The 24,412-nt window shown below is 39.9% G+C and overlaps 1 protein-coding gene across 4 annotated transcripts in view; it reads left to right on the top strand.

Annotated features, from left to right (window-relative positions):
* The window catches only part of bcar3 (BCAR3 adaptor protein, NSP family member), a 77,272-nt gene that overhangs the window by 40,305 nt on the left and 12,555 nt on the right, over positions 1–24,412 (top strand). For 2 of the 4 annotated variants that reach the window (XM_031282353.2, XM_031282354.2), the window contains 3 exons: positions 18,632–18,760; positions 20,315–20,440; positions 21,170–21,286. In XM_031282353.2, the coding sequence (XP_031138213.1) occupies positions 18,632–18,760; positions 20,315–20,440; positions 21,170–21,286 (372 nt within the window). Of the gene's footprint in view, positions 1–7,031; positions 7,442–16,883; positions 17,043–18,631; positions 18,761–20,314; positions 20,441–21,169; positions 21,287–24,412 lie in introns of those variants that run through there. The other 2 variants (XM_031282356.2, XM_031282355.2) reach the window with 2 other exon arrangements.

The raw sequence follows: 24,412 nt of genomic DNA, 5'->3' as shown, positions 1-24,412 counted from the left end.
CACTCTATTGTCAAAATATTGCAACCCTAATCTGAGCACTTTTGGTTACACTTTACTTGAAGGTATCTACGTAAGAGTGACATGACACTGTCATGAACGTGTCATAAACATTATAAACAGTCATAAACGTTTGTGTGTCATTCGTTTTTTTTCATGACAAGTTACAGTGAGAGTTAGGGTTAGGGTTCATGTGTCATGACAGTGTCATGTGTTCATGACGGTGTCATGTCACTCTTATGTCGATACCTTCAAGTAAAGTGTTACCGCACTTTTTTTCTTTGCATTTAGTAAAAGAAAAATTTAACAAATCCATCACCATCAGCGACTGTAATGTGACTAAAACTGGATATAAAATGATATTCAGCTGTTTCTGCAGGCCTCATAGCAGAAGTTAATTCAATTGCCTCTGGCCTACAAGGATAATACTCCTCTAAATCACATGTCTGCCATTGTATGTTTTTGCTGCCACACTGTTGTAAATCATATTCACACATACACACACCACCTGAGTCCCAGCTTTTCCTCAGTCAAAGAGAACTGATGACTGAGAGGTGATCATTCAGTTATCACAATATCATTTAGCTGACATATGATGTGCTTTACTGTCTGTTTCTATTTCTGTCTTTGCCTTTCTTCTTATACTCACCCTGTACAAATTCTGCTTCATTGTTTGGGAAAATCCATGGGGCATTAAATACTTAAATACTTACACCACAAAAAGTACTTACACAATAAGAAGTCTGGGCCGGGTATCACATCTAAATACTTTTTGAATATCGACCAAAGAGTTTCCACATAACATTGAGTAGCACACACTGTCAAGTACCGAAACTTGGCACCAAATGCTTGCTGTTTATGTATTCTTCAATCAGACACTGTCTGATTTAAATAATGATTTAGTTATTTCATACTACATTTATCCTAACTCTTGTGTTAAAACAACAGCATTAAACAGTGCCTATTGTAAGAAAATGCGGCATATTTGAGTTACTTGAAGAAAGCTTTTTTTTTTAATCTAAAATATCTGTAGTTCCCATGCTTACCCCTGCATGGCAAAAACAAATACAACCAATCCAACAGAATTCAAAATGTTGATCAAGGCAAAGAAAAACTTTTTCATGGGACAGTTAAAAGGTTTTATTGTTAAAGAGTTCATAAAAAGGGTTTAGCCAGACAACCAGTTCACAGCAGGGTACGTCAGATAACCAATCCTTTGGTTACTGACACCTTCTCAGACAACAGCTACATATTGAGGCATACTGTAACTTTTTCTGAATCAGAAGCGAAGACCACATTCTAAAGGCTTGTGAGAAACATGTAGAGAAACACATTTATACTCAGCAACATAAGTTCAAAAAAGGTATACTTTTATTGTATTTATGCAGAAAATCAGTTTCCGTTCTAATGCTGGAATTTAATATTTTTAAATATTAAGTTGACTCTACTCTTTTTTTCCCTTGTGAGGGCAAATTAAAGGCATACAATGGCTTATCTTGGTGAGTAAAGCAGCATAAGTTCAAATCTTTTGTACAGTCAAAGCAGTGGAAACCCAGCAAAATATCACATTTTCCTTTTAAGTTTTGACATTCTGAACCTCCCCATCGTATATCAAACATCTGCATACACCTCTTAATAACAAAGTAAAGCTAAACTATATAATCTTGTGTGATCTTATTTTGACCTAAAAACCATTGTCTTAACAAATATACATAACTAGATCAGTGTAAAGAGGTCCTAACTACACATACGTACTCTCTTTAAATCTTTATGTTCTTTCTTCTCAATCCCCCCAACCATTCATTCTGCTCTCTTTCCCATCCATCACTTCTTACCATCTATTGGCTCATACGTTTGGATGCTGACACCTCAGTCTGAAAAGCAAACTCATACCTTCCCACGAGAACGTGTGGGAGCTAACCATACACACACACACACACACACACACACGCACGCACACACGCACGCACGCACGCACGCACGCACACACACACACACACACACACACACACAAACTTGTGTGTATTTCTTTGGTCAAATTAGGGTTGCGTGCAAGTGTCAACAGAGTGTGTGTGTGTGTGTGTGTGTGTGTGTGTGTGTGTGTGTGTGTGTGTGTGTGTGTGTGTGTGTGTCTGTGTGTCTGTGTGTGTGTGTGTGTGTGTGTGTGTGTGTGTTGACCACAGATGAAGCTACTGTATCCCAGGTATTGTATAATATGTGTGAAAGTGTAGCTGTCAGCTGTGGTACTCCAGGTGTGTTTGCATTTCCACTGTGGATGAAAACATGCACATATGTCCATGCGCACACAGACTGCAGTACAGTGCAGATGCTCTGTGCCAAATCCTGTGGAAAGGTCAAAAGTGCAAAGACTGTGCAATTAGCCTTGCATTGTTTAGTGCGATCAGGCCATCAATTATGTACAGCACAAGTGTGTAGAATGGATGTAAGCAGGGAAGGAAGTGTCTGTGGAGAACAATTGTGTAAAGATCTCCCTCTCTTGTTTGACTATAGGCCAGTTTCTCTCCTCATAAGAAAGAAAGAAAGAAAGAAAGAAAAAGTCTATCCCCCTTTTGATCCTCTGTGGTTCAGCACGACCACAACTCTTTGACTCAGCCTTCTCCAAAGTACTCTCCCTCTTTTGCGCTTTCTCTTTTATTCCCACTCTGTCTTTGACTTGAAAACATCAAGTTGCTCAACCCTCATGAGAGTTTTAAGAAACAATGCTCTGTGTGTGTGTGTGTGTGTGTGTGTGTGTGTGTGTGTGTGTGTGTGTGTGTGTGTGTGTGTGTGTGTGTGTGTGTGTGTGTGTGTGTGTGTGTGTGGTCTCAGATTGCAAAAAAATTCAACTCTCAAAGTGGATGACATTTAACAGCTTACAGTGTACACACACACACACACACACACACACACACACACACACACACACACACACACACACGTGATCAAAACACCAATTCAAGTGTACTTATTCAATTAATTACTGAAGTAATTCATCTATAAACAGATAAAAGAGGAGTGCATTAAGGTAAAGATGCACTCTGGTACACTCTAGTGGTCACATTAAGATACTACAATATACTAGACAGTGAGCCCCCACAGCTGTAAATGGATCAGGAGTCCGTTCAGTTAGAAGTCCAAACAGCAGTGTGACATTCATCATGATCATCATACCAGTCTGTCAGCAAGCCAGCATGAGTTCAAATAGCAATCCAGCTGTTCACGCTGCTAGCCAACTATTCAGCTACTAACCGGCCTGCGGGTGTGTCAGTCTGCCAGTCAATAAGCTGCACAGCCAATCAATCCTTCAGTTTGTCAGCCTATAAGCAGAGCAGGCAGCTGGCCAGCAACCCTCATTACACTAAATGATCAATAGTAATAGTCCTCAGTCAACATGTTAGAACCCACATTTTTGCGGAATTTTTGTCAGATCTCTGTGTACCATACATAGCACACACAGTACTTGTAGTATTTAGACAAACAAAAAAAAGTTTCCTTAACTTAAAATTAGAGCTTTATATTCCTGAATTCAGTATTAGTACTAAAACACGTCCTTTTGTAAGAATCCCTGAACTGCCATGTCAAGAGTCTTTTAAATGATTATATATACAGTACAACCCCCTTTAGAACAAGTAACAATGCAAACCATGTTACTCACTAGTTTGAAACAGAGAACGTTGACATGCTTGTGTCCTTTAGTTTGGTGAGAAATGTACAGTTTATATTCCCAGATTGAGTTTTAGGATCTAATTGCATGTCCACAATAAATAGTTTGACCACACACAGCATTGACATTTACTGTGTGGAGAAAAAAGTTCGTCAAGTTAATCTTCCCGATGATGAAACCATTTTCAGATGCTGAAAACACTGAACTTGTGTTTTAGCTTTCTCTTTTTAAGCTACATGAAATGCATTCTACCCACTAACTGTTGACAGTTTTATTGATGTTGTGAGGGCTCATGCAGTGGACATTGCACAAATCAATATGAGTGTCACTAAGATCACAGTCCATTACTGATTGTTGACCCATCACAAACATCCACACAGAGTCACGCTGGGGGCGAACAGCAGTGCCACTGACATTTATTCTCTGGCAATAGAACATGATAAAATCATACCATTGATTGACTATGAAATATGTCAGGAAATCAGATGATGTAAAGCCCCTACGTATAGAATATGTACTTAAAAAATGTTTTTGTACAGAATATAGTGAAAAATAAATCATTCTGATCATCATACCTTGCCATATTTTCCTATATATTTTTTATGACGAAAATGTTGAAAAACCAGAAGCCGAACTGCGTTAGTACTTACTTCACTGGACGACGCTTTACGTTCTGATCCTTGCATGTTATGTTCATTTTGCACTAAAGTTCCGCATAAAATGAGAAAATACTCCGTACTTTTCATTTTTTGTCAAGTATTTATTTCACACAGGAGTATACAAAAATAGGCTTTACCATGTGGTTATTTCATATATACTATTTATTTATTGAATTACCAGAAAACAAACAATATCACGATATATATCGTGACAGAGATATAAAATTACCTATATCGGATAGAAGAATTTGGCCGTATCGCCCAGCCCTACTCACCGCTCTCATAGCGTGTTTTTTCTGCCGCAGTTTCAGAGAAAAAGCTCTAAAAATCCACTGCACACTACAGCACCAAACAGCAGACACAGTTAGAGACTAGCTGGTGAACATAAAGGTAAGGTCAAGGTACTTTATTGTCACATACACATACATGTAGCGAAACCCATCCCTCAAGGGAGCAGTGGGCAGCCATTAACAGCGCCCTGGGGACCAACTCCAGATCCGAGCCAGTGCCTTGATCAAGGGCACTGACTGGAGAACCTAGTACATGTTTTTTGATGGTGGGGGGAAACCGGAGCACCCGGAGGAAACCCACGCAAACATGGGGAGAACATACAAACTCCACACAGAAAGGCCCGGAACTACCTGGATTCGAACCCAGAACCTTCTTGCTGTGAGGCCACATTGCTAACCTACATAGTGGAGCATTTAGAAGCTAAAGAGACAGATACTTCCCTCAGGAGTTACTAGAGACCACAAACAGAGCTATAATGAGAGTGAATATTGGACTGACACTTGCCAGGAGGCCACAAACATGACTCCAAATGAATGATAACTGTTTGTTCAGGTGATAGCATGTCAGTGTTGTGTTCACAACTTGTTTCCGCTGGCCTTAAGTGGCCAATAAAATCTATTATTGTTAAGACAGAGGAACCATAGGAGGTACACATCATTTTCTTAGGTTCAACCAATTTTCTCATCTCAGCTCCGCTGTTCAATAAACTACATATTAAAAATAAAACTACATATTTAATACACTTTTACCATTTTACATAACAAAAAATGAATCTTTTAACCTCCTATTTTGTCACGTAACTATAAGTTGCTGAACCAGTGCTGCTCTCTTTAGTCCGTTTGACAGAAACAACAAACAGATAGAAATAGAAAACATAGAACCTCAGCACGCTGATTTCTGTCCCTCATTGTTTTTCCAGAGCATTCCTGGAGCGACGGATATGTGTATTTTAAGGTGGACATTTAGCCTAGCTGGTGATTTGGGGCTGCTGTGGTTGGCAGCAGTGTGTGTGTGTTGCCCCAGGGAATGTTCTACATGTATTTCCTCCGTGGATCCTCAGAGAGTTCACACTGTAATTAGTGGCTCCAAGTCCGGCGGCAGAATATTCCTTTAACTGCTTGCGTTTGGGGTGTCACCCTCAGTGTGTGTCTTTGTTGATGTAAGTCGCTGTTTGTAAGTGTACATGATTTTGCCTGTATGGTATATGCATGCTTGTTTTTGGTCCTTTTCTTTCTTTAATGTCTGTGTGTGTGTGTGTGTGTGTGTGTGTGTGTGTGTGTGTGTGTGTGTGTGTGTGTGTGTGTGTGTGTGTGTGTGTGTGAGTGAATTGGTGGGAAAGTTGTGGCACTTAACTAGTGTGTGGGTGTAATTGCTCAGCAGTCAAGTAGCACAAATGGCCAGCTATTTATCAGCATCACTCTGCAGGACACACACACACACACACACACACACACACACACACACACACACACACACACACACCAGGCTCACTCTTGTCTAGACACTCATGTAGCAGCACTGTAGATTATTTTCAGTACACACAGTGACTGAATTTGCAGCCATTTTCCATTAAATGGTTTTACATGGTTTTGTCAGTGTCTGGTAGCTATTTCCTCAGGAAAAATCTTGCCAACACAGGAAGTGATGCATTTTCTGTTTTAGTTAATAAATAGAAGAAGAATTAGGTAGTTTGGGAGAGCAGTTAAATAACCATGGTTGAACGGTCAAAGAAAAGACTCAAACACCATCAACATGACGTCCAAAGAGAGTGATATCAGTGCTGGGCACACTGCTGGATTGACAGGTGATCTCTGGCAAGTGCAGTGGAGAAACTCCACAGCGATGAGTGCTCAAAGGCAGAGACGGGAAGAAAATAAGAAAAAAGTTAGGACAGAAAATGAATTGGCCATCGATTAATCATTTGTTATTTTTCATGTAAAAATGCAAAAAACAATCACTGGTTCAAGCTTCTCAAATATCAAAAAAAGTCTTCTATGATAGTAAATTGAATATTTGGGTTTTGAATTGTTGGTTGGACAAAACATTTTTTTTATTTATCAACTTGTGAAGGGTAGTTTAGAAAGAATCAGAATGAGAATTAAATTTTAAATTACTCTGAGCCCAAGGGAAACAAAAGTAACAGTGATATTTGGTATAGGCGAGACATTATAAGATCCCCGTGGTTTATGCAAAATATGTTTTATTATCTATGTGCCTATCTATATATTCTTCCATCCATCATCCATGTGTTTTCAAGAGTAAGAGAGAGAGACTTTGCCTTTGGGGCCACTCCCCGTTCAACCATACATAATTGGCTTACACCAGACCACATGGGTATTTTCTCTCATCCATACATGGAGCTTGGGGGCGGGGCAAATATGGGGGGGGTAGTGTGAGAAAGGATCTCTAGAGATGAGTGAGCAGTGGACGGTTCACTCTGCAGGGGACTGTGGAGGAGAGTGATAGATACAGTAGTCATCCTGACGGGGATGTTGGGAGCTGAGGTTAACAGATTCGGACCTATTCCAGTTTATTTAAATCAAATCTGACTACACTGCACTTCACTTTAGTTTTTGTAACTCTGTGATGGAAGTTTTTCTTGGAAGAAGCAAATGGGAATTGTGGATGGACTTGACAGTTGGTAAAGTTACGCTTTGGGTGTGTAGTCAAGGTGATTAGAGCTGCTATTTACAGCTGAAGTGAGCTTGGTTACCCAGTGAGTCTTGGCTTTTAAGAAAAGTTAACAAGAATGTCAGAGCGATGCAACGTCAAGACCCTGACAGCAGCTCTGTGTTGCTTCTACCACAAGAACTCTGTCATCACTACCAAGGTGAGAGAGTGTGTGAGCATGTGTGTAGGTGTTGACAGTCCATGTTGTGTATGTCAGTGTTTTCATCAATGTGTTTGTGTAGTATTGTGTTTGTGTTTGAAATCATATAAAGCAAGCATGTTTCCAAGTGCACATAAGCAGGTATTTTGTGCAGGTTTGTGTGCTGCAGTGTGTGTGTGTGTGTGTGTGTGTGTGTGTGTGTGTGTATGTGTGTGTGAGTGAATTGGTGGGAAAGTTGTGAATGAATATTTCATGGAAACTTACTTTTCAGGGCTCCCATAATCTGTTGTTGTCCTTCAAAGAAGACCACAGGAAACAGTGCATTCCACAATGAGACATTAGAAAAGGGCATTATTAACCCCACATTGCATGGTAGATTTTTCTTTTTTTAAAGTGCATGGTGACACTTGCAGTCTGAGCAAAATCTAATCACACTGAATAGCCCTCCTCTTTCCCTCACTCTCACTGTGAGTTGAACACAGGGCTTTTATTACTCGGACCAGACGCTCTCATAAATGAGCGACTGTGTGACTGTCTGACTGTGTGAGTGTGAGATATATAGCTGGCTTCATCCATAACTAGTGCTGGCAGACAGATAGGGTAGTGTGTGATGGCAAGGGTAAGACAGAGATAGTTATAGACGCAAAGGTACCAGGACGGGCGTGATAGTCCTCATGATGATGATAAATTACTAACTTGCGATAGTTTGTCTTCTTTATGACGTCAGCGAAATGTATGAATGCCATTAAGGTGATTGGATGGAGTGAGCAGCGGCGCTGCAGGCTGAGGTGACGTGGTTAGTCCCTCTATAGATCAGCCGGGAGATGGTCCGTTGTGTGCCTTCTGGACCATATTTAAATCTGCTGTTAAAATACAGTCTGTGCCTGGATAAATGACAGGTCTCAAATGGGTCTATGAGGAAAAAAAAGGTGATCAGGTCTCATCCAGTCATCTGCATCGAGTTTAGTTTAGTAGTTTTGTTTCAATTTATTTTGTTTAGTTGGTTAGTTAATGTGGATGCCCATTAGCTATCATAGTTCATCATTTATAGTAAAATATAGTGTAAACAATAGCAAAACTTAAACATAAAAATGCACCAATTAGAGAATAAATACTAATGATTAGAACAACACAATTGGATTTATTACAATGCACAACCATCAACAAGTCAGAGGCCATAGCAATGATCAAAACCTGATGATTTGCCTCCCAGGAGCACACAAGATCTCAACAAGAAATCTCACCACAGGGTCCATTCAGTAGCCGTTCTGGAGCTTTCGATCATATCACACCATCTTCATCAGCAGAGTTCGCCCAGTTGTCATGGAATTGTAAATGTCCAAATTGTAGTTATTCCTGTGCACTTGATTGTTTAATCTTAACTAAGCTAACATGGGCGAGGAGCCTTTAAAGCGAACATTTTAACATCTACAATGTAACTTCAGAGTAAACTTCTCCCAAAAATTAAACATTCAATCGTATGGTCCCAGAAAACGGAATCATAATTATTGCCTAAACTCGTCACTTTCTCTAACCTCATATAATTAACTCACATGACCACTGACGTCCTCAAAATTCAACGCTCACTGGAACAGTCGGTGTGCAGCTTTGAACTCGTGCCTTTCTGTCGTCATTTCTAGGAATCCATTTCTACTAATAACTAATAGACCAACGCTAAACATATTACTAACTGGACAACTGTGTGTAGTTTATACTGATTCTGATTCTCAGTATTGTCTTGGTGTCGTCACAGAGAGAGTGAATCTGTTAATATGGGTGTCTTTGATTGAACTTGAACTTGTCATCTGCCTGTGTTCTGTGTTGTTGTCCTCTCATCCTCTCTGGCTCTACAGTGTCCCTCGAGCACTGCCTTTCCTCTACTTGACATCTTTCCCCCAACACACTCACTCTTTATCTTCTCTGTTGGTCTTTATCTCTCTATCTGTGTCATGTCCTTGTCATGATTCCAAAGAGCCCAGGGTTTTATTCCATTCCCTTTTTCCCTCACTTGCCTCTTTATTTTCTCCTCCATCTGTCTTTTTGGGAGTGCCATTTAACCAAAAGGAGCAAGCTTCTTGTTTCTGTGTATCAAGACCCCATTGACCAATTTGAATCCATAACCATAGTATATAACAGTTACCAACAGAGGAGATTGAGCAGATTATCACAGATGTTGTGCAGGAAGTCATTTTTATCCAAAGCTTAGCAGCACAGTAATTCTATACATTCAGATTACACGTGTTCCCTGTGGGACACAGCCTGTCACAAAAAAACTAACAGTATAGTAACATGGGAAAAGCTGTTTGTCTACCTCCTATCTTTTGTTGAAGTTCTTTTTCTCTGTGTGTACAATGAAAAGGAATTTACTGAGAGCTTGAGAGTGTTTTAGCTTTTAGCACATCAAGCACTAAACATTAAAAACCCTCTCAAAGGCATCCTAAAGCTACAGACCCTTCATCTCCCAGGCTCAGTTGTCGCTACATGATTAAAATCTGTGAACAACCAGATTTGATTCAGACCAAATCACACAATAGGTATTAACATGCAGCTGCAACAGCCTCTGCTCTTTTGTGAAAGCTTTTCACCAGATTGTGGGACTTTGAAATGTTTTTAGTGGATAGTTTATTGTTTCCAGGAAGGGTCTGGGAAAAGTGTGTTTCTCAACCAACACTATACAGCATTATCTCAGAGATGGCACTGATGATGTTCCCTCTGTAGCTGACCCCGACCAACCCGTCAGATGCCTCCTGGCCTAAACACGGGAAGAAGCACCCATCTAGTTGTGAGTAAACAGGAAAGGTGGGGGTGTTGTGATCATGGAGCCAAGATGTCGAGATCCAGAAATTAAAAGATTCTGGGTTATTAGCTTTCATCAACCTTCCACAGCTTTGAAACTGTCAATCCAGTCGAATGTAAGAGACAGAAACTGTGCGTCCTGCCCTGAGTTATTATCAGACTGTATTGAGCAAAAATAAAAGCTGAATAGAAGAAATGAAATTCAATAGAATTTTCTCAGTATTGCAAAACATGTCATATATGGTGAAGTGTGGAGAGATTGAGGTTTTTGCTGAATAATCATGCAACACCCAAAAGTTTTTCTTTCCTTTCCTCCTGGATGTATTTTCCAAAGTAGCTGCACTACTGACAGTTTGCATTCATGTTGGGACTTTTCAAAACTTCTGAGTTGAGTTCATTTGACAGCTGGATGGATGCATACAGTACAGTAGCTAGAGACAGCAAAAAATGGAGTGCCACAAGGAGGAAAAGAGACAGAAACTGAAAGAGGGAGAAAGATAAAGAGCAGAGGAAATACCAGATAAACAGCAGACCAAACTGTTGTTATTTTAATGGTGTTGATGATGAGGATGGCTCTTGTGAAAATCACTAGATCTCTCCACTACAAAGATGTACATTATATCTCAAGTCTGAAGAAGCACAGATCCAAAACACTTTCTATGAAGAAATTAAAAGGTGTTCATTTTGCAAATGCCTGGTCTATATATCCGCTTCAAGAAGGATCTTTACTAAATCATGAAAGGGTAACTACCACTTTTTGTCAACCTATGTTTTTGTGTCCAAGTGACTGATGGGAACAACAATCTTTGAAATTAGTCCAGTATTAAGCGAGATCGCTGCAGTCGGCAGCGGCGAAACAAGCTACAATGTAAGTTAATAGGGTCCAGCTTGTATTTACCTTCACAAAAGGGCTCATTTTGCCACTGACAGGCTCAGATTAATATTCTAAGTGTCTGACAACATTAAGGAAAGGATTTCAAAGGAGGTCGACCTTTCTGTTAAAGAGTAAGATCCCTTTTTTAAACATTAAAACATCTGCGAAATTGTGTTCGCTAAATCCACCAGACTCCATGTAAATAAACAGTAATTTCAGCATTGTAAAATACACTTCATTCAAAGTCGACAGAAACTAAATAAAACTATGAAAAGCCGTTTTGGGTCGCCTTTCCACTTTTCCAACCATCACAACTCTAGTTTTCCGATTTACAAGATGTAAAATATGTTGGCTCTATACACGCTAAAGTATTGCTTTTTTAAATGGAGTTTGGTGGGTTTACACCGTGAGTGCAACGAGATGATACATCACTCCCGGCAATCCCTGAAATGACGTCAGACATGGCGATTAGTCAGAAGTGCGGCAGATTATTTAAACTATCAGAGTGTACAGTACACAAATACAAAATATTGTGACAATGCATAAATCACTGTGACTATGCTATAAATGATTTATTGTGGATGAACTCTTTAAAATGTTTGCAGTTGAAGCAGCAAAAGAAAGTATGGTTAATTGGACAAATACTCCTGTGGTTTTAACATGATCTTACCTTTTATTTCTCACATTCCTACACAGTCGCATATTAAATCGATGATGTTGGGCATCAACTAGGGATTATAATGTCCACTAGTGTGTTCATGCGTACACGTGTGTGTGAGATGATGAGGAATCAGATTTATAATGCTGAAAGGTTATTTGTCTTCACCTCACTGAACTCAAAGGACAAGCAGCTTAGTTGTCTGTTGCTTGTGATTGGTCCCCTCGAGCTCAGACTGGATTGTCACAGCTGCCAAAAAAGACCTGGGTTAAACCTGCGCATCATCTCCACCGTATACACAGAAACCTTTCAAACATTTAAGAAAATACTTTCCATTCCTGTATAAAATGCAGAAAATCCAAAGGGATGTGATTGGATTTACTTTGAATAATACCATTTGGTTTTTTTGTTTGTTCTAAAACTGCTGCACTTTAATGCTGAGTAAGAGATTATTTTTATGGCATGTCAGTGTTTTTAGACATTGGAGAGAAATAGTGCTACGCTAAATTTGAACCAATTGTCTTCATCTTTGTTTCAACATATACATTTATACTGGTGTCAGTTATTATAACAGTATTAAGTCCAGATGTATCTCCAACTCTAAGGATTTTAATCTATTAAAATCAGTTTTTTAATTACAACATTTATTAATTTGGCCTTTTATCCGAAGCGGCATACAGATTAGGTGCCACAGCAGATTGTACTCTATTTCTCTTTCTACAACCACCATAAACACGTATTAGAAGTACAAACTCTCAAAATATTCTACTGAAATTCAGTACTTGAATAAATTTACAGTGCAGTACTTGGTTACTTCCCACCTCTACTCCAACTAATACTTACTTTCACCCGTACTGAGGCTCAATGTTACTGGAGATATTTCACTTCATCTACAGTCCTTCACTCGTGAAGGTGTCTGACTTTATGGCTCAATCAGGAAGCTTGTTTAACTTTGAATTACTGAGAGAAGAAGAATAGGAGAAGTAATGGAGGAAAGGAAATAAGGATGTTAGAAAGACAGGCGGGTCAGTACAGTCCACAGTACTGTTAGTGCTGTGTTGTGGTCCATATGCACAGGGTGGTACAGTATAAATGCAGCTGCTCTCAGAGGATGACATCATATTGCAGGGTCTTATTAAAGGCCTGCCTATAAAAAAAACCTCCCATCCACTATTTCCATCTCTCCTCCTCTCTCTCGCTCCTTCCATTTCTCCCCCCTTATCTTCACTCATCTGTTTCTCTCTGTTCTGTTTATCTTTACTTAGCTACATGATCCATCCATTCCCAGCTACCCTTTATATCTCCACAGCACTCCCCTGTTCATCAGGCCTGTTGCTTGTGTGGCATTTTATTGTTCTAATGAATGTATTCACAGATGTGACTATAATCCATAACAAAATAACAAAAAAAATACATATTGTTTACGAGAGCTTCAACACAAGCCAAATAAACCAAAGTTAAAACAGCCACCAGCTCTTATGTTTTCAGTTTTATCAGAGAATTTCTAATAAGGGGAGAAGTTCTACTCTCGGGATACTTCCGGCTTCTGAACTGGTTGCAGTTCCACTCTGGTTCCATATGAGGGCGCTCACGGGCCAGTGCAGAATGAATGGGACTCTATGGAGCTATACCCCTCAAAATCCACTTTTCTCAGGATATAATTTTTTGTCTAGTAATTTGAATGTTGCATTCGAAAGTGGAGGTTAAGAAAATACACACTGCTGGGTGTTAGATTTTTTTAAAGTCGCTTTTTTGTTCTAAAAAGCCTTTTAAAATGTCACTGACGTCATACACATCGTACGGCCAGAGATACTGCTTTACGGCAAGCTCTGAGTCGCTTCCTTTTTCTCTCTCGAGGCATCGACAACACAGCTGACAGGTCAGGCTCTCCCTGTTAATACACGTGCTAGAAAGAGGTTTGCTAATGTTTTAAAGACCACGCCGAAATATTCACTCTGACATTCTGGTTCTGCTTCGGATGCCGTCAAACGGGATCTCTGGTCGTAATCAGTCCTTCACTGACCAATCAGCATTCATTAGCAGAATGCTAGCGTGTTATGGGCAACAACGACTCAACCTGTAAGAAATCAAAAGGACATAAGTACTCGTTCATTAAACTTTCAACCTATAATCCATGTTGAACTTGCAAAAACTACAATCAAATCTGAGATTTCTCAATGACAATCAGGCGAAAGAGTCCCATTCATTTTGCACTCTCCTGCAATCACCCCCAGTGGAACTCTGGTGGAACTGCAACCAAATTCGGTACAATGAGGCTAAATAGGAAGTGAAAAGGCTTTCCGTAGACGGGCTCTGGTTTTATCCAGTTCAGCTCATCTCAGTCTAAATGTGTTGTGTAATTCCGGTACGACAGGAAAAGCAAGCTGCCCAGACAGTGGGTTAATGGGTGTGACATACTGCTTTTAACTGATGTGTAACAGAAAAGCAAAACAAAAAGTAAAACAAAATGAAGGTGATGCAATCTCTAAATCTTAAGTACATCTTCTTCCTCCTTTCTGCCTGCCTTAACCCTAGAACGATAAAGTATTAATGATGAAGTGACACTGAACCTAAAATACGCAGATTTTATAAAAGCATTAGAAAGGTTGAAACTGATTTTCACTTGGATTTGTCCCCACACTCAAAAGTTATTCTGTTTCCTGCTGCAAAGATAACTTAAAAATATTGAAAAATTGAAAAATATTGTTGTAGATTATCCACCTCAAGATGAAAACACAAAATCACACCGTCGTTTTCAATTTTTTATACCTACAAAAACAAAAATGTTAATCTTTTTTTAGACTCCATTGAAGACATGAATAAAGGAAAAATAATTAAATTCAGATTTTTGCAGTTTATTTATCTATTAATTCATTGAGTCATTTGTTTAAAAAAAAAAGAAGAAAAAAAATATTTTCACGTGTCCAAACTACTTGGCAAATATATTGCACATGTGATTCCAGACAGTGAAATCAATGGCACCGTGTGGCGTGACTGATTGACAGCTCAATTAAACAGCCCCTAGTAGCCTACTTTCCACTGCTGCACCAACACACAGATACACAGTAACACACACAGTCGCACGACAGAAGTCAGGCTGCACTGGAACAAACAAACTAAATCAGTGCATGTGCCCTATGACGTAGGGGCCTGTTGGCTTCTGCTCTAGTGTTTTCTGTGTCGAAGCTGTAATAGGATGCGCTGATTTCCTGTCATGTATGGAGACTTGGAGACTGAGGGCAGAGGGGTCTATTGTAATGACTAGAACAAGATGAAAGGGTGCACAAGGTTTCAATTCCATGGGGACATATTTCCAATTTCAAGTACATGGTTTAATAATTCCCTTTGCGTGTGTGTGTGTGTGTGTGTGTGTGTGTGTGTGTGTGTGTGTGTGTGTTAATGTCAGCACTCTTGTAGCTGCTCACTGTAAGTTCAGTCTAGGCTTGAACCTCTTCATCCATGCAGGTTTAAATCAAAGTATTCTTCAGAGAGTCTTCAAGGCTTTAACATTAAAGGTTCAGTAGGTAAGACTTATAAAACTTACTTTCTGTCATATTTGCTGAAACTGACCCTATGTTCCAGTAGAACTACATGAAGCAGGTAATAAAAAGAAAAAAAATCCAGCTCCTCTGGCACCATCTACAGCCTGTAGTGTGATTTGCAAAAATCCACCGCTCCCTGTTCAGATGCACCAGTCAGGGTGAACGTCAATCACTGCTCATGCACACGCATTCATTCTCCCTTGTGAGGGGAGGGGCTTAGGAGACCGTTTTGGGCTTTAGCAGAAAGGAGGGAGGGACTGAGAAGTTTTTGATGTTCAAATTTGTTGGCAAAGTCCTGGATCTTCACAATCCTACCTACAGCACCTTTAAGTGACCTTAGGCACTTTTTTAAAAGTCTCTTTACACCAGCATGTGGAGGTGCTATCAATGATGTCCAGTGGAAAAATTACAACTAAGTTGCAGCTACACAGCATAGCATTACCATAATATTATAAAACCATGCACCTGCAGTAGAAACCATTGTCCAGTTTTCCTTGAGCTTTTTGGAGCAAAATATTAGGCTGTTAATTTAAAAAGTATTTTATTGCTGCTTTTTTAAAATATACCGAATTGCGTATCACAATGTGACTGTGGATTGTGATTGGATGAGAGACATGAATAAGCAGGATCCTTAACTTAATTAACAGCATGCACTGCACATTCAGCTTTTATGGAGCTGCATTAAGCCTTTTTTTACTATAAGAGGGCAAGTTCATCATGTTCTATTGTGTCAGCAACTATTGATTGATGTTGATTCTCAGTGGGATCAGTGTTGATGCCAGAAATACTGCATCCCTTATTGGAGCTTCAATGTTACCAGAAATGGTCAACATGGATGTGCTTCTTTTATAATTTGATATAATGAAGCTGTTATTATGGCACAATAAGGGCAGGTGCCTTTTAAAACTATCAACACTAGTTAGACGTGCAACATCATTACAGGTGCATGAGCATGTTCACTTTCTGTTTGTGTGTTTAAGCCAAACTGATCTGTCTAACATGACACAACATGCACACAAAAGACCATTCATTAACCTACTTGGTTTCTTGGCAGAAAATAAAGATCAAACAAATCCAAAGGGTCTCTCTTTTTAGAAGTAGTGTGCATGTTCACAAGTACTTTCCTTCATCACAAGAACCATTTCAATTCCTAAAATGGCTATAATTTAAAATATAATATAAATATAATATAAAGGAAATCCCAACAGTATTGATAATCAGTGTCTTACCAATGTCTACACATACGAATTCAGTACTCTGTGGGAGGTTAATGTGGGAGGACTAGTGACAACTAACAAAAACTGGCCAGATTGGCGATAGAGTACTGTACTATTATGCCTGCACAAATTATATACAACTTGCCAAAAAGCTTTAAAAAATAAAACATTTATTTATCATTATTATCTGTCTTGGATAGATGTTTTTTTTTAAACTTTATTAAAACAGGAACAAAAAGGAACTCAACACAGAACAAATGGAAATACAAACCAGTGAGTACATACAACTAAAAGTTTCACATCAGGGGAAAGTTGCGTCACTGTCTGTCTGTGTATGTGCGTGTGCGTGTGCGTGTGTGTGCGTGCGTGCATGTGTGTATGTACGTCAGGTAAAGGTGTGTGTGTGTATGGAGGCAGGTCTGGGCAGTTGGGTGGGGTCAGGATAGAAAGCCAAGAGAGGAAAATCACTTACGACAGAGAGAGAGAGAGAGCAAGAGAGAGAGAGAGAGAGACGGTGTGTGAGACCAAGGAAAAAGAACTCGTGGGGGTTTTAAAACAAGCTGTTTAATACGAGAGACCAAATCTAATAGTTTGTATGTGTTTGGTATGAAGTCTGTATTTAGACAGAGGGAGCGATGCAGAGACCCAGCAGCTGTCATGTAAGTGTGTACGTGTGTGTGTGTGTGTGTGTGTGTGTGTGTGTGTGTGTGTGTGTGTGTGTGTGTGTGTGTGTGTGTGTGTGTGTGTGTGTGTGTTGTGGTGCAGGTGGTTGTGCTGACTCTGCATCCTGTCAGGTTGTTACCAGATCGTTCTGTCCTTCACTTTTCAATTTTCCAAACTTTCTGTGCTCGCTGTCGGGGTTAAAATGACCGGTCAATCATTTGATTATCTGTCAGATGTCTGAATAAAATGAAACTATTAGTTCTCCCTGGTACCTGTCTTGGTATCCTAGTTTCGTAACCTTCTGTGTTTTGGGTCACCTTCACTCAATTTGGTTTTAAGAATATTGCGTGTTGTCGTTTGCACAGATTGTAAGTCCTATGAGGCAAATTAGTTATTTGGGGCTTTTTTTAAAGTAGGATTGCTGCTTGTTTAGGAAGTTGTTGTTTTTTTATTTCTGTTACTGGCTCCTATAAAGCTTTGTATTTTACCAAGCCTTTTTATGTCCTGTAAGTTGTATTGTGCCTTACCACGTGTTATCTAATCATATAGTTTTTTTTATTAGAATCAGAAAAGGTTTTATTGCCACAGTAAGTATGCTTATGTGGAATTTGCCTTGGTAAAAGGTGCATACATAAATAAACAAACAAACACATTAAACAATAATATTATACAACATTATATACATTAACTACTACACATTGCCAGACCTTCCTCCACAGCGCTGTGGAGGAGGGTCTGGCTAGTCCACACAGGATTCCTGGATGGGAGAGAAACCAGTTTATTGGCATTTCTTTAAACCAATCACAATTATCTTGGGCGGTGCTAAGCCCCGGACACAATGATGCTGCCTCTGCAAAATAGCCTCGGGAAGGAACTTGTTTTGGTGGAACGTGTACGTTCAAAAGTTGTTTTAGTCGTGCAACAGAAAACTGAGATTGGACAGATAGTCTAGCTAGCTGTCTGGATTTACCCTGCAGAGATCTGAGGAGCAGTTAACCATAGTCATAATAAATCCACCGGAGTTTAGAATGCCAACACAAAAAAGTGGAAGGTGACAGACATCCGGCCTAAAAAGAGGGACATCCAGTGGAATTTCCGGCAGCACCGGAGCAATTCTGAAAGTGGAACTTCGTCGATATAGACTACTCTGGAGTGATGGCAATATTTGTCATTTCTGTATCTGTGCCTTTGAGCTTTGACCCCATCATTGTTTGTTTTAGGTAATAAGGAACTGTTCAACTTTTATGATTGTTGTCAGTCTTGAGGTTTTAGGTGTCAGCTACGCTCCCATAACTAGAACTACTAACATTTATGGTCTGTATAGCTGTCATCATAGCTAAGGACGGATGAATGAAGATACTGACGTCTGTTTTTCTGTGTGTTTTTCCATAAAGTCAACCACTTTATTCAGTTCTGTTATTTCTGTATTTATTATCGCAGTTCTCCAGAGATCAGTTCATCGTGGACTGTCCTTCAGAGAAACTTCGCAGAGAGCTGGAGGAAGAACTAAAGATGAACTGCGAGGAGCCGAGAAGCCACGCATGGTACCACGGAGCGATTCCCAGACAGGTAACACACACACAAAAATCTGAGTCATGAGTCCCTCCCTTTAAAAGCTCAGTTAAAAACTTGTTGAACCAGATCGCCTATTACTAAACTGCCACACGGCACACACAGTGCTTACAGAAAGGTTAAAGCTTAAATAGTGGCTTCTGCAGCAGAGTGTGGTTTATAACGTCAGGTGATTGTACAAAAAGCCCTTTCTGTATAGTGTGTGTGTGTGTGTGTGTGTGTGTGTGTGTGTGTGTGTGTGTGTGTGTGTGTGTGTGTGTGTGTGTGTGTAAGAGAGAGAGAGATTGTGTTCCCTCTGAAAGCCAGCTCTGAGATGTAATCATTTTAATAAGCTGCTTCCTTTGGCTAAACTAACCTAAACCACTATTATATACTATACAAACACTTGCTTAATTAAAGTCTGCAACTGAAGGGTGGTGTGTGTGTGTGTGTGTGTGTGTGTGTGTGTGTGTGTGTGTGTGTGTGTGAGAGAGAGAGAGAGAGAGAGCGAGAGAGAGAAAGAAGAGAGGCAGTGAATGTAACAAGATTGTAATGGATACAAAGATAAATAGACATTTTCAGCTCATTAGTTACCTGTCTAACACAAATATCATTCTGATTTTTAAATTAAATATTATGTATCATGACGTCCCTCAGACCCGCTTTTAATTGGGTTTTGATTTAATGAAGTAAATGCTTTTTTTAGATCAAATATTTGACATCTATTCTTGTTCTGTTCTGATAAGTTTTTAAAAATGTCCCTTATGACTCAATCTGCTTGTTTTATTTACCCAACAGTCTAAAGCCCAATTATATATATAATATATGACAAAGAAAAGCATAAAATCTTCACATTTGAGAAGCTGAAACTAAACAAATATTTAATATTTTGTCCTACAAAAAAGACAATTAACCATTCTTTTATTATAGTTATAGCTAATAAATTTTCTGTCAATATGCTAATTAATAAAATTGAATTGATTCAGCTCTGTTTGCATGCATTAAAGTGAAAGTTAATTCTTAACCTTGGAGACAGTAGTTTGACAAAGAAAGTCTAAAACTAACTAATGTTAATGTTAACTGAAGGTCTATTTATTAGCTTTTTCTGGAGCTTTCAACGAAATCGTGTGGTGTTGCACAACAGATGGAAGTAGCTTAGCTGTCACGGAAAAAGCTCACTGACCCAAGTCTTAAATCTTTCAGTTGGGATTCGGCTAAAATGTCCAGAAAAAGCTGGTAAATGGACCTGGAGTAGGTTTTTTTTGTCATATTATATAACTCTGTATGGGTTAAAAATAAGAGCACATTTCCCATCTGAAAGTTAAGTTATAAAACACAAATGTTCAAATCTATCTGAGGATTTTCTAGCTGGATAAATACTGTGAGAGGTTGAGGTTTTAAATATCTCCATGTCTTACGTAACCGCTGCAAACCATCCGGCACTGAGCTCATAAAGAAGGTAACAGTATAACAGCTGACCATCCTTAGATTTAATTAAATGTTTGGACTGTAAACAAGCACGGTGTGCCTGCGTGTGTGTGCGCCCATATGTAAACCTCTGTATTGTTCCAGGTTGCAGAAAACTTGGTGCAGCGTGACGGAGATTTCCTGATCCGTGATTCGCTGTCCAGTCCAGGAAGTTATGTCCTGACCTGCCAGTGGCGAAATGCTGCCCAGCACTTTAAAATCAACAAAAGGGTAAAATAACGTTTATGAATTCATATAAAACTGACAAACACTTAGTAGTAGGAAGGTGCATAATGTAATACTTTGGTTTGGTGGTGGAACCCATTCTGACACCATCTTAAACCCATTTTATTTTATTTTATATACTTATATATATATATATATATATATATATATTGCCTACTCTTAAACTTTAGAAGCAACCTAAAGCAGCACCTTAAAGACAACTTAAGAGTCATAAATCATTAATAATAAATAAAGTCTGACATGGGGATCTTCTGAGAATTGTTCATATTATTTTTCATAATGTCATAAAATTAAAGCAAGAAAAGCTCCAGACGGATGTTGATTCTCAATGGGATTGGCAACCTCAGCACCTATTTAACATTTCAGCATCATTTAAATATGTGTTATTATAAATAAATGTTGCTTAATGGCTGACAGCCACAATCACAGATGGAACTAATGTAACTGGAAATACAAAAATACTGTGTTAGGTTAAGTGTTTTCCAGAATATGTGTTAATATTTGCTGTTTTCAGGTGAATACTTTTTACATTTAAAAAAAAATAGATATTAGAGAAGTAAACGTCACTCTTTGTTTGAACTGGTAACAACAGACAAATGCAACCTGTGACAATTGATCGCTTCATTTTAAGGGGTCACAGATAACAAAAGGTTGGGAACCACCAAGTAATAACTAATAAATACGTTATTTTTTTTTTTTTACATCTCTCTTCAGGTAGTGATGATGAACGAAGCCTACTCCAGAGTCGAGTACCGGCTGGAGAGGGAAGGGTTTGAACACGTCCCTGCACTTGTGAGATACTATGTTGGCAACAGAAAACCTGTCTCCCAGGTGGGTTTGGTCGAATATTGTTATGCAAATCTTCACCTGAATCTAGGTCACGCAGATCTCAGAAATTGTATACATCGTTCGTCTGCTATATCATCTATGATCTCCTCAAAGCCACCAGACTAATTTTACCTCGCAGAACACAGGAGATACTGGTCTACTCTAAACATCAGCTGTCATACTTATACTTCTGCTGCTGGTAGGATTGTAGCTGCGGGTTCGTATCTTAAAAGTCTTAAAACTGCTGTGTGAGCCTAATGGTCTTAAAATGTACCTACCTAATATCACGTGAATATACAGCAGAGTTCGCAGCTTTGTGCACTGTATCGGAAAGCTGCAGCAGCAAAAGTTTGTTGCGCTGAAACGCAACAAACAAATGAGTATTTCCCTGACAAACAATTGCATAGCCACATGCATGCCTGAGCGTAGCCTTTGGGCTAACTGACTTTTCCACACCAGATTTCCCAAACTAGTCATACAACACTCAGCATGACAACAACACTTGAGCGACCTATACTACTCAACCAAGCTGCAAAGAAGATCATCTACCTCAAAAATGAAATCCAAAAACTCACCGACGAGCTGCGGCAAAAAGAGGCTCTCCTGTCCAACTTCATGGACGTAGCTGCCGGGAAATCCAGACAGCTGGCGTCTCTCACAACAGCCCTGCAGGACACGGTCCATTGGGACCCTCCACCTGTCCTCAGCCGGCCTGCTCTACACCGCAGTCGCCGTGGTCCGTGGTGCAGATCCGTGGTCGTCCAAGGCAAACGGCGGGTGCGAGCAAGGCATCGCCACCTAGCCTGGAAATCTCGAACCACTTTGCACTACTGGCCTCTGATGATCCTCTGACTCCGGCTCCTCCACTGGCCTCGACTCACCAGCTGGCCAACGACACCCCATTCCAGGCTCCCCTCCAGGTTTCAGCCCCCCTGCAGGCTCCGGCTCCGCTTCAGGCGGACAGGCAAACGGCAGGTGACCACCTGGCTCTGGCTCCCACCGTAGCTGATGACCAGAGGGATGCCTTGATTGACCTCCAAAGGAAACGGCGAGGGGTTTCCTCCACTCGCCGGCAGCTCATAAGGGATGCTGCCAGAAGATCTGGTGGCCTCCCTCGTCCCGAGTCTGCTGTTGGACACCCTCCAACAAGGCCCCAGCCCCGTTTTCCATCACTACAACTACCTGTTCGGTCCACCCACGGTGCTGTTAGCACCCAGTCTCCATCCCCTCATCCGCTCTTTTCCCCTACTACGTTGATCATCGGTGATTCCATTATCAGGAGTGTACGCTTTTTCAATGCAGCTAGACACTGTTTCCCCAGTGCTACGGTCACTGTCATCCGGGAAAAACTCCGGGATCTATTACCTTCACTCCCGACTTCCATAAAAAGGATCCATGTCCATGTGGGAACCAACGATACAGCCCGCCAACAGTCAGAACTGACCAAAAAAGATTTTAGCCAACTTTTTAACCTTTTAAAACAATGTGGCAAATCTGTTTTTATCTCAGGTCCCATTCCCACACTGGGCCGTGGTGCCAGTCGCTTCAGCAGAGTCTTTAGTCTTCACAACTGGCTTCAGTCTGCATGTGTGGCACACAAGGTTGATTTCGTTGACAATTTTAATCTAGCTAGCCGCTAACGTCCAGCATGCTGTGCGGTCCTCACCATACGATTGACTATTTACACAACACACACATACCCTGAAATCCCTTTCGCCCTCTCTGGTATCAGCTATGGATACTGTACTCTCTTGCCATCAACACCACCACCGGTCCATCTCCCCATTCAGACTGTTGTCACAGATAGGGCCTCCTGTCCTCATTACACAGTTAATAGGGTTAATAAAAACAATCTTCTCTACATAAAATGCACTACTGATACTAATATCACAGATTCATCCCCCCCAGGTATTATTTCAAATGGCACTGTACATTTGGATGGATCTGAGAATGTTTTCCACAGGGTAACATATAGTACTGCTGCTACCATAGGTCAAGCTGCTTCATGTAATAACATAACACACGCTTATGGTTCTATTCCAACGTTGATTTCTGCCCAGCGTATAGTGAAAAGAAAAGGCAATTTTAAAATTAGAAACCTAACTAATATTCTTTCCATACCTCAGCATGTTCCTTTAAAGCCAGATGCACTTTCAGCTAGCATGGGTCTACTAAACTACTATTGCCTACTATAGGCACTCTCACTACTAAAACTTTTGCAATCAATGATTTTATCAGTGAAAAACAATTGGAATTTCTGTTTCTTGTTGAAACCTGGCTAACTACGGACGGCGCAGCTGTTCTTGTTGAACCTGTTCCCCAAATTATAATTTCTTTCACTCTATTAGACAGGGTAAACGAGGGGGTGGAATTGCCACCATCTTCTCAAATAAATATAACTGCATTAGAGTCAATCTTGGCGATTTCTCTTCTTTCGAGTATATTGCCCTCACTCTGAGGGTTGACCCAGCTATACTCTTACTGACCTTATACCACCCTCCTAAACTATGGACTGGCTTCCTCGACCAGTTTTCTGGGCGTTGCGAGGGGCACAGGCACAAGAGGACCACAGGTGTAAATAAAATACTTAAAATCTCCTTAAAAAAGCCGGGTTAGGTTATACAAAAATGCTGTTTTAAAAGATGGCAGGATATTAAACAGGTTAAAAGAACCACTGGACAGGACGGACAGCGGGAGATTAAAACTTTGAATAAGAGAGAAGACACACCAGCCCGATAATCGGGCGTCGGGTATGAAGGTAAATATGGTGCAAAAAGGGAGAGCTTGTAGAATACAATGTGAGAACTTGCAGAACAAAAAATCTGAACTTGTATGTTAAAATTTGCACTTGTAAAAATAAAATTTGCACTTGTAAAAATAAAATTTGCACTTGTAAAAATAAAATTTGCACTTGTAAAAAATATTCACACACATGTGATCTGAATTTGAAGTCATACAAAGAAAAAAAACATGAGAGCTTGTAAAAAAAATCTGAACTTGTAAGTTGAAATTTGCACTTGTAGAAAATGTTCACACACCTGTATTCTGAATGTGAAGTTACAGAAAAAATATTCACAAATGTGTAGATTGATATTTACATGAACACAATGACAGCTGCAAACTTATAAT

The sequence above is a fragment of the Sander lucioperca genome, chromosome 11, assembly GCF_008315115.2.
Source record: "Sander lucioperca isolate FBNREF2018 chromosome 11, SLUC_FBN_1.2, whole genome shotgun sequence".
In the NCBI taxonomy this organism is placed as follows: Eukaryota; Metazoa; Chordata; class Actinopteri; order Perciformes; family Percidae; genus Sander; species Sander lucioperca.
Note: the sequence above shows the minus strand (reverse complement) of the source record. Positions and strands in the feature narration are given on the sequence as shown.